Source organism: Phaenicophaeus curvirostris, unplaced genomic scaffold, assembly GCF_032191515.1.
Source record: "Phaenicophaeus curvirostris isolate KB17595 unplaced genomic scaffold, BPBGC_Pcur_1.0 scaffold_75, whole genome shotgun sequence".
NCBI classification, from domain to species: domain Eukaryota; kingdom Metazoa; phylum Chordata; class Aves; order Cuculiformes; family Cuculidae; genus Phaenicophaeus; species Phaenicophaeus curvirostris.
In genome coordinates, this window is record NW_027206697.1 from 361,707 (window position 1) to 372,694 (window position 10,988).

A 10,988-nucleotide genomic window follows, 5' to 3' on the forward strand; every position below is an offset into this window, starting at 1 on the left:
GATCCTCCCCCTCAAGATCCTCCACGAAATCCTCCACCTTGAGGTCCTCCATGCCCAAGTCCTCCCCGTTGAGGTTCTCCAAGCCGAGATTCTCCATCTCGACGTTCTCCAAGCCAAGATCTTCCATCTCCAAGCTCCCCATCTCCAAGCTCCCCATCTATCTTGAAGTTCTCCTACTCAAGGTTCTCCATATTATTAGTCTCAATGTCCAGATCCTCCATCTAGATGTTCTCCACCTAGAGACCCTCCTGCTCAACGCTCTCGGTGCCAGAAGTTTCACTGTCAACGTCCTCCATCTCAAGACTCTCCTCGTCAAGATCCTCCTTGTCAAGATCCTCCATGAAATCCTCCACCTCAAGGTCCTCCATGCCAAAGTTCTCCCCATTGAGGTTCTCCAAGCCGAGATTCTCCATCTCGACGTTCTCCAAGCCAACACCTTCCACCTCCAGGTCCTCCCTCTCGAGTTCCTCCTCCTCGAGGTCCTCCCCGTCGAGGTCCTCCCCCTGGAGCTCCCGCAGGCGCCTCAGGCAGCGCCGCACCTGCCTCCGTCCCCGGTGATGCCGCTTGGTGCCGCGGGGGAGGCGCCGGCAGCCGCCCAGGTTGAGGGACACGAGGTGTGGGCAGCGGCTCAGGCGGCTGCGGGGGGTGACACCGGCTCAGGGGAGGTCCTCGCCGCGTCCCCCCACCACTCCGTCCCCCCGCCCCCTCACCTGAGGGCGCCGGCCGAGACCTCGGTGGCCGCCAGGTCCAGGTGCCGCAGAGGAGAGCGCGGCCCGAAGGCGGCCAGGGCGCGGCGGAGGTGGCGGGGGTGGAAGCGGCGGCCGCTCAGGTCCAGGGCCCGCAGGGAGCGGCGCCAGCGCCACGTCAGCCCCACCAGGGCCTCCTCCACGCCGGCCACCGTCACGGCCCAGCCCGACGGCAGCCCCAGCAGCAGCTGCTCCAGCCCTGGGGCCACCACGGCGCCGCCAGAGAGAACCGGGAAGGGAACCGACCAACCCAACTCAGGAGAGAACCAACCAACCCGTGGAGGAATCAACCAACCCATGGAGGAACCAACCAAACCCAACCATGAAGCAACCAACCCAACCCAACCATGACAGAATCAATCAAACCATGAAGGGAACCAACCAACCCATGGAGGAACCAACCAACCCATGGAGGAACCAACCCAACCGTGGGGCAACCAACCAAAGCCAACCATGAAAGAACCAACCAAACCCTGGAGGAACCAACCAAACCATAGAAGAACCAACCAAACCCAACCATGAAGGAACCAACCCAACCATGGGAAAACCAACCAACCCATGAAGGGAACCAACCAACCCAACCCACGAGAGAACCAACCAAACCGTTGAGGAACCAACCAACCCAACCCATGGAGGAACCAACCAACCCATGGAGGAGCCAACCAAACCCAACCATGAGAGAATCAACCCAACCCAACCATGAGAGAGCCAACCAAACCGTGGAGGAACCAACCAAACCATGAAGGAACCAACCAACCCAACCCATGAAGGAACCAACCAAATTCAACCATGACAGAACCAACCAAACCATGGGGTGAGCAACCAACCCACCCATGAGGGAATCAACCAACCCATGGAGCAACCAACCAACCCAACCCATGGGGAAACAACCCAACGATGGGGCAACCAACCAAACCAACCCAACCCAATCAACTCAACCCAACCTAACCAATCAACCTAATTCAACCCAAACCACTCAACCCAACACAATCAACCCAACCCAACTCAACCCACTCAACCCAACCCACCCAACCCAACACAATCAACCCAACCCTCTCAACCCAAGTCAATCCAACACAACCTACCCAACTCAACCCACTCAACCCAACCCACTCAACCCAACGTAACTCAACCCAACACAATCAACCCAACCCAATCCAACCCACTCAACCCAACCCAACTCAAACCACTCAACCCAATCAACTCAACCCAACACAACCCAACCCACTCAACCCAACACAATCAACCCAACCCACTCAACCCAACTCAATCCAAACCCACCCACTCAATCCAATCCAACCCAACCCACCCAACCCAATCCAATCTAACCCACTCAACCCAATCAACTCAACCCAACTCAACTCAATCCAACACAATCAACCCAACCCACCCAACCCACTCAACCCAACCCAACTCAACTCAACCCACCCAACCCAATTCAACCCAATCCAACCAACTTAACCAACTCAATTCAACCCAACTTGATCCAACCCAACTCATCCCCCTCAACCCAACCAACCAAACACAACCAACTCAACCCAAGCTACTCAATCCAACCCAATCCAATTCAACCCAACTCATTCTCCTCAACCCAACCCACCCCACTCAACCCAACACAATCAACCCAACCCAATCAACCCAACCCAACTCAACTCACCTCAATCCAACTCAACTCAACCCACCCAACCCAATTCAACCCAATCCAACTCAACCCAATTCAACCAACTCAACTCAACCCACTCAACTCAACCCAACTTGATCCAACCCAACTTGACCCAACCCAACTCATTCCCCTCAACCCAACCAACCCAATGCAACCAACTCAACCCAACCCACTCAACAAACTCAACCCAAGCCACTCAACCCAACCCAATCCAATTAAACCCAACTCAACCCAACCCAACTCATCCCCCTCAACTCAGCCCAACCCAACCAACCCAACGCAAACGAATTCAACTCAAACCAACTCAACCAAACCAACCCAATCCAACCCATTCAACCCAACCCAAGTCAACCCAACCCAATGAACTCAACCCAACCCAACCTCCTCGACCCCAACCAACCCAACCCACTCAACCCCACCCCCCCACCCCAACCCACCTGTGCAGGGGAGGGCGAGGACGGCGCTGAGGGGGATGCGGGGGCAGCGCCGCAGGTCGAGCGAGCGCAGGTGGGGGCTGCGGCGCAGGAGCCGCTCCAGCCCGGCCCCGTCCGGCGTCGCCCCCGCCCCCGCCAGGCTCAGCGCCCGCAGCGCCGCGAAACCGGGGGGGGCCGCGCCGGGGGGGGCCCCGCGGCTGCGCTGAGGCACCCACGGCACCTGCAGCAGCCGCAGCACCTGCAGCACGGGGTGCGGGGTGGGGGGAGGGCAGAAAAGAGGAGTTGGGGGAGTAATTCTTACCGAGGGGGGCAGGAAAGGGCGGGGCAGGGGGGTGATTGTCACCGGGGGGGGCAGAAAAGGGGGGTTCAGGGGGGTAATTGTTACCGAGGGGGTAAAAATGGGGGGTTTAGGGGGTAATTGGTAACAGGGGGGGCAGAAAAAAGGGGGTGGGGGGGGTAATTGGTAACAGGTGGGGCAGAAAAGAGGGTGGGGTGGGGGTAAGTGTTACTGGGGGGGCAGAAAAGGGAGTTTGGGGGAATAATTGTTACCATGGGGGGCAAAAATGGGGGGTTTAGGGGGTAATTGTTAACAGGGGGAGCAGAAAAGGGGGGTTTGAGGGGGTAATTGGTATTGGGGGGGCAGAAAAGGGGGGTTTGGGGGGTAATAGTTACCAACGGGGGCAAAAATGGTGGGTTTAGGGGGTAATTGATAACAGGGGGTCAGAAAAAAGGGGGTTGGGGGGTAATTGTTACTGGGGGGGCAAAAAACGGGAGTTTGGGGGGGTAATTGGTATCGGGGAGCAGAAAAGGGGGGATGGGGGCAATTGTCACTGGGGGGGCAGAAAGGGAGGGGTTGGGGGGTAGTTGGTGTTGGGGGGGGTAAGAAGAGGGGGTGAAGGTGTTAATTGCCCCCAGGGGGGCAGGAAGGGGGGGTCGGGGGGGTAATTAATATCCGAGGAAGCAGAAAACGGGGGTTTGGGGGGGGCAATTGTTATCAGGGGGGCAGAAAAGGGGGGTTTGGGGGGGTAATTGGTGTCGGGGGGGTAGAAAGGGGTGGTAAGGGGGTTAATTGCCCCCCGGGGGGGGCAGGAAGAGGGGGTCGGGGGTACCTGGAGATGCGGCAGCGCCACCTGCAGCCGCTCGACGGGCAGAGAGAGGGGGGGCCCCAACCCCCCCCCCGGCGCCTCCAGCTCCAGCAGCCGCAGCCCCGGGCACAGCCCCCCCTGCCCCCCAAAAACACCCCTGGGGCAACGGCAGCCACCCCGGGGGCAAGAAATACCCCCCTGGGGCAACAAAATCCCACCCTGGGGCAATAAAATCCCACCCTGGGGCAACAAAATCCCATCCCGGGGCAACAAAATCCCATCCCGGGGTGACTAAATACAACCCTGGGGCAACAAAATCCCACCTTGGGGCAATAAAATTCAACTCTGGGGCAATAAAATCCAACCCATGGGCAATAAAATTCAACCCTGGGGCAACAAAACCCCACCCTGTAGCAATAAAATGCAACCCTGGGGCAATAAAATCCACCCTGGGGTAATCAAATCCACTCTAGGGCAATAAAATTCGACCTTGGGGCAACTAAATCCCATCCTGGGGCAATAAAATGCAACCCTGGGGCAATAAAATCCACCCTGGGGCAATCAAATTCGACCTTGGGGCAATAAAATCCCACCCTGGGGCAACAAAATCCCACCCTGGGGCAATAGAAAACAACCCTGGGGCAATAAAATCCCATCCTGGGGCAATAAAATCCACCCTGAGGTGACTAAATCCCACCCTGGGGCAATAAAATTCACGCTGGGGCAATAAAATCCCACCCTGGGGCAATAATATCCAACTCAGGGGCAATAAAATCCCACTCTGAGGCAATAAAATTCAACCCCGGGGCAATAAAATACAACCCTGAGGCAATAAATTCCCACCCTGGGGCAACAAAATACTCTCTCAGGGCAATAAAATACCCCCCGGGGCAACAAAATCCAACCCTGGGGCAATAAAATCCCATCCCGGGGCAATAAAATCCCACCCTGAAGCAACAAAATCCCACGTGGGGCAAATAAATCCCACCCTGGGGCAACAAAATCTACCCAGGGACCCCAAATTACTCCCCTGTACCCCAAAATCCCCCCTTGGGACCCCAAAATCCACCCTGGGGCAACAAAATCCACCCCGGGGACCCAAAAATCCCACCCAGGGACCCAAAAATCCACCTCGGGGACCCCAAAATCCCTCCCGGGGACCCCAAAATCCAGCTTGGGGACCCCAAAATCCCACCCAGGAACCCCAAAATCCACCCGGGGACCCCAAAATCCCACCCAGGAACCCCAAAATCCACCCGGGGACCCCAAAATCCCACCCAGGGACCCCAAAATCCACCTCGGGGACCCCAAAATCCCTCCCGGGGACCCCAAAATCCACCTCGGGGACCCCAAAATCCCACCCAGGAACCCCAAAATCCACCCGGGGACCCCAAAATCCCACCCAGGAACCCCAAAATCCACCCGGGGACCCCAAAATCCATCCCATGGGACCCAGGCGGGTTTTAGGGGTTCAGGGGATGGTTTGGGGGGTCCCCATTTTTGGGGTTCTGACTGTGAGAGCCACAAGGATGGGGTGGGGGTGGGGGAGGTTTTGGGGTTCAGGGGAGGTTTTAGGGGTTCATGGGGAAGTTTTGGCGTTCAGGAGGGATTTTAGGGGTTCAGGGGATGGTTTGGGGGTTCGGGGGGTCCCCATTTTTGGGGTGCTGACCACAAGTGCAATGAGGATGGGGTGGGGCCAAGAGGGGTTTTGGGGTTCAGGGGAGGTTTTAGGGGTTCAGGGGCGATTTTAGGGGTTCAGGGGATGGTTTGGGGGGTCCCCGTTTTTGGGGTGCTGACTGCGAGAGCCACGAGAATGGGGTGGGGGCAGGGGAGGTTTTGGGGTTCAGGGGGAATTTTAGGGGTTCAGGGGGGGTCCCCGTTTTTGGGGTGCTGACCGCGAGCGCCGCGAGGATGGGCCGGGGGGGGGGGTCCGCAGCGCAGCCGCAGCCGCTGCAGCCGGGGGCCGGTGACCCCCAGGAACCCCAGAACCGCGGGGGGGGACACCTGGGGGGGGGGGGGGGGGAGACACACCAGTGCTCCCAGTATGCTCCCAGTATCCCCCCAGTATCCCCCTTACAGCTCCCAGAGCCCCCCAGTGCCCCTCCCAGTGCTCCCAGTACCCCCCCAGTATCCCCCAGTGCCCCTCCCCGTTCCCCTCAGTGCCCTCCCAGTGCCACCAGTACCATCCCAGTGCCACCAGTGCCCTCCCAGTGCCCTCCCAGTGCCCCTCCCAGTGCTCCCAGTGCCCCCCCAGTATCCCCCAGTGCCCCTCCCCGTTCCCCTCAGTGCCCTCCCAGTACCCCCCCAGTGCTCCCAGTGCCCTCCCAGTCCCCTCCTAGTGCTCCTAGTGCCCCTCCCAGTACCCTCCCAGTGCCACCAGTGCCCTCCCAGTGCCACCAGTGCCCTCCCAGTGCCACCAGTGCCCCTCCCAGTCCCCTCCCAGTGCTCCCCAGTGCCCTCTAGTGTTCCCCACAGGGCTCCCAGTGCCCTCCCAGTAACCCCCTAGTGTTCCCAGTGCCCCTCCAAGTGCCTCCCAGTGCCCCTCCCAGTGCTCCCAGTACCCCTCCAATGCCTTCCCAGTGCTCCCCATTACTCCCAGTGCCCCTCCCAGTGCTCCCCAGTGCCCTCTAGTGTTCCCCACAGGGCTCCCAGTGCCCTCCCAGTATCCCCCTAGGGTTCCCAGTGCCCCTCCCAGCGCTCCCAGGCCCCTCCCAGTGCCCCCCAGTCCCCTCCTACTGCTCCCAGTGCCCTCCCAGTGCCCCCTACCTTTCCCCCAGCACTCCCAGTACCCCTCCAATGCCCTCCCAGTGCTCCCCATTACTCCCAGTGCCCCTCCCAGTGCTCCCCAGTGCCCTCTAGTGTTCCCCACAGGGCTCCCAGTGCCCTCCCAGTATCCCCCTAGTGTTCCCAGTGCCCCTCCAAGTGCCTCCCAGTGCCCTACCCAGCGCTCCCAGGCCCCTCCCAGTGCTCCCAGTACCCCTCTAGTGCCCCTCCCAGTGCTCCCCAGTGCCCCCTAGTGTTCCCGCAGTCCCCTCCCAGTGCTCCCCAGTACCACTCCCAGTGCCTCCCAGTGCTCCCCAGTGCCCCCTACTTCTCCCCCCAGTGCTCCCAGTGCCCCCCCAGTACCCCCCCAGTGATCCCCCCAGTGACCCCCAGTCCCCTCCCAGTGCTCCCAGTACCCCTCTAGTGCCCTTCCCAGTGCTCCCCAGTGCCCCCTAGTGTTCCTCCTAGTGCTCCCAGTGCCCCTCTCAGTGTCCCCAGTCCCCTCCCAGTGCTCCCCAGTACCACTCCCAGTGCTCCCCAGTGCCCCCTACCTTTCCCCCAGCACTCCCAGTATCCCTCCAATGCCTTCCCAGTACTCCCCAGTGCCCCTCCCAGTCCCCTCCCAGTGCTCCCCAGTGCCCTCTAGTGTTCCCCACAGGGCTCCCAGTGCCCTCCCAGTATCCCCCTAGTGTTCCCAGTGCCCCTCCAAGTGCCTCCCAGTGCCCTACCCAGCGCTCCCAGGCCCCTCCCAGTGCTCCCAGTACCCCTCTAGTGCCCCTCCCAGTGCTCCCCAGTGCCCCCTAGTGTTCCCGCAGTCCCCTCCCAGTGCTCCCCAGTGCCCCCTAGTGTTCCCGCAGTCCCCTCCCAGTGCTCCCCAGTACCACTCCCAGTGCCTCCCAGTGCTCCCCAGTGCCCCCTACTTCTCCCCCCAGTGCTCCCAGTGCCCCCCCAGTACCCCCCCAGTGATCCCCCCAGTGACCCCCAGTCCCCTCCCAGTGCTCCCAGTACCCCTCTAGTGCCCTTCCCAGTGCTCCCCAGTGCCCCCTAGTGTTCCCCCTAGTGCTCCCAGTGCCCCTCTCAGTGCCCCCCAGTCCCCTCCCAGTGCTCCCAGTGCCCTCCCAGTGCCCCCTAGTGTTCCCCCTAGTGCTCCCAGTGCCCCTCCCAGTGCCCCCCAGTCCCCTCCCAGTACTCCCCAGTACCACTCCAGTGCCTCCCAGTGCTCCCAGTACCCCCCCAGTGACCCCCCCAGTGCTCCCCAGTCCCCTCCTAGTGCTCCCAGTGCTCCCCATTGCCCCCTAGTGTTTCCCCCCAGTGCTCCCAGTCCCCTCCCAGCGCTCCCAGTCCCCTCCCAGCGCTCCCAGTCCCCTCCCAGCACCCCTTAGTGTTCCCCCCAGTGCTCCCAGTCCCCTCCCAGTGCTCCCAGTCCCCTCCCAGCGCCCCCAGCTCCCCCCCAGCGCCCCCTAGAGTTCCCCCCAGTGCTCCCAGTCCCCTCCCAGTGCTCCCAGTCCCCTCCCAGTGCTCCCAGTCCCCTCCCAGTGCCTCACCTGGCAGTGGTTGATGTGGAGACTGTGGAGCTGGGGGCAGCGCGGGGGCAGCGCCTGGAGTGGGGGGGGGGGGGGATAATAGAGGGGGACCCAAAAATGGGGGGGACCCAAAAATGGGGGGATATTAGTGGATGGGGGGCAATAATGGGGAGAGTGTCAAAAAGGAGGGGGGGGCACCAAAAGGGGGGGGGGGGGGGGGGGCGCAATAATAGGGGGGACCCAAAGATACGGGGGACCCAAAAATGGAGGGGATTGGGGGGGGGGGGGGGCAAAAAGGGGGGGGGCAATAATGAGGGGGATGCAAATATTGGGGGACATGGATGGGGGGGGAACCAAAGTGGGGGGGAACCAATGTGCGGGGGTCATTGATGTGGGAAGGCGATAATAAATGGGGGACGCAACATGGGATGGAAATAGGGGGGTCAAAAAATCGGGGGGGGGGGAACAAAAAATCAGGGAGGGTTAGAGGGGGGAACTCTAAAAAGGGGGGGACCTAATAATTAAGGGGGACAGTAAAGGCGGGAGCACCAAATAGGGAGAATAATGGAGGGGGGGGAGCATCTCCTGCCCCCCAAGTGTGGGGCAGCCCCACACCTCGAGTGCGGCTCCCACGTGGCTCTTCCACCCCCGAGAGCTCGATCTCCTTCAGCATCGAGAGCCTGGGGGGGGAAATGTGTGGGGCAGCCCCATAGAGGGGGGTGAGGGGGGAAGGTGTGGGGCGGCCCCATAGAGGGGGGGCAGGGGATCTATGGGGCGGCCCCATAGCGGGGAAGGGATCTATGGGGCGGCCCCATAACGCTGTGGGTCGATCTATGGGGCTGCCCCATAGCGCTGTGGGGTGATCTGTGGGGCAGCCCCATAGCGGAGAAGGGATCTATGGGGCTGCCCCATAGCGCCGTGGGGTGATCTATGGGGCTGCCCCATAGCGCCCCGACCCACCTGTGGGTGTGGAGCCAGCGCAGGGTCCCCAGCAGCCGCCGCCGCGAGGGGGGGGGCCCCTCCGCGCCCCCCAAGTGAGACCCTGCCCCATAGATGGGGGGCCGAGGCGGCCGCGCGCCACAGCCGGCACACGCGGGCGGCCCTGGGGTTGGGGGGGGGGGACACACAGGGATGTGGGGCAGCCCCCCAAGTAACCCCTGAGCCCCCCATTCACTCCCCAGCCCCCCAAGTGTGGGGCAGCCCCCCCGTTCCCCCCCCTGACACCCAAGTGTGGGGCAGCCCCCCCCCACTCACCCCCAGCCCCCCAAGTGTGGGGCAGCCCCCCCCCACTCACCCCCAGCCCCCCAAGTGTGGGGCAGCCCCCCAAGTCCCTGCCCCCCCCATTCACCCCCCAGCCCCCCAAATGTGGGGCAGCCCCTCTATTCACCCCCCAGCCCCCCAAGTGTGGGGCAGCCCCCTGTTCCCCCCCCTGCCCCTCAAGTGTGGGGCAGCCCATCTATTCCCCCCCAACCCCCCAAGTGTGGGGCAGCCCCCCAGCCCCCCCCATTCCCCCCAAGTGTGGGGCAGCCCCTCTATTCACCCCCCCAGCCCCCCCCGTTCCCCCCCTGCCCCCCAAGTGTGGGGCAGCCCATCTATTCCCCCCAGCCCCCAAGCCGTGGGGCAGCCCCCCCAGCCCCCAAGTGTGGGGCAGCCCCCCCATTCCCCCCCAGCCCCCCAAGTGTGGGGCAGCCCATCTATCCCCCCAGCCCCCAAGCCGTGGGGCAGCCCCTCCCAGCCCCCCAAGTGTGGGGCAGCCCCCCCGTTCCCCCCCAGCCCCCAAGTGTGGGGCAGCCCCCCCCAGCCCCCCCGTTTCCCCCCAGCCCCCCAGCCGTGGGGCAGCCCCTCCCAGCCCCCCAAGTGTGGGGCAGCCCCCCCGTTCCCCCCCAGCCCCCCAAGTGTGGGGCAGCCCCCCACTCCCCCCCAGCCCCCAAGCCGTGGGGCAGCCCCTCCCAGCCCCCCAAGTGTGGGGCAGCCCCCCCGTTCCCCCCCCAGCCCCCCAAGTGTGGGGCAGCCCCCCACTCCCCCCCAGCCCCCAAGCCGTGGGGCAGCCCCTCCCAGCCCCCCAAGTGTGGGGCAGCCCCCCATTCCCCCCCAGCCCCCCAAGTGTGGGGCAGCCCCCCAAGTAACCCCTGCACCCCCCCCATTCGCTCCCCTGCCCCCCAGGTGTGGGGCAGCCCCCCAATCACCCCCAGCCCCCCAAGTGTGGGGCAGCCCCCCAAGTAACCCCTGCCCCCCACCCGCTTCCCCCCAGCCCCCCAGCCGTGGGGCAGCCCCCCAATCCCCCCCAGCCGTGGGGCAGCCCCCCCCGGCACCTGCAGAGGAAGGGCAGGGCCCCCTCGCGCCCCACGACCTCCTGGAAGACGCGGGCGAGCAGCTCGGGGGGCAGGCGGGCGCCCCACGGGCTCTGCTGCCCCCCGGCCCCCGGCGCCCCCTCCGCCCCACGGCGCCCACGGGGGGCACGCCGGGGGGCTGGTTGGGGGGCCAGCTGGAGGGCTACTTGTGGGGCCACTTGTGGGGCCAGCTGGGGGTCCAGCCGGGGGGCTAGTTGGGGGGCTAGTTGGGGGGCTAGTTGGGGCTGCAGCCGGGGGGCTAGTTGGGGGGCAAGCTGGGGGGCCAGCTGGGGGGCTAGTTGGGGGTCCAGCTGGGGGGCTAGTTGGGGGGCCACTTGTGGGGCCAGCTGGGGGTCCAGCCGGGGGGCTAGTTGGGGGGCCAGCTGGGGGGCTACTTGTGGGGCTACTTGGGGCTGCAGCCGGGGGGCTAGTTGGGGGGCAAGC

General features: G+C 63.5%; 1 protein-coding gene across 1 annotated transcript in view; it reads right to left on the minus strand.

Annotated features, from left to right (window-relative positions):
• Nucleotides 1–230: 230 nt before the first annotated feature.
• Nucleotides 231–10,988, minus strand: part of FBXL6 (F-box and leucine rich repeat protein 6) — a 22,828-nt gene continuing 12,070 nt past the window's right edge. The window contains exons 3-10 of the mRNA XM_069882037.1: nt 10,527–10,735; nt 9,175–9,316; nt 8,830–8,894; nt 8,236–8,289; nt 5,672–5,932; nt 2,847–2,983; nt 711–1,074; nt 231–636 (exon numbers count right to left, since the gene is read on the minus strand). Coding sequence (XP_069738138.1) covers nt 237–636; nt 711–1,074; nt 2,847–2,983; nt 5,672–5,932; nt 8,236–8,289; nt 8,830–8,894; nt 9,175–9,316; nt 10,527–10,735 — 1,632 coding nt within the window. The 3' untranslated portion in view covers nt 231–236. The remainder of the gene's footprint in view (nt 637–710; nt 1,075–2,846; nt 2,984–5,671; nt 5,933–8,235; nt 8,290–8,829; nt 8,895–9,174; nt 9,317–10,526; nt 10,736–10,988) is intronic.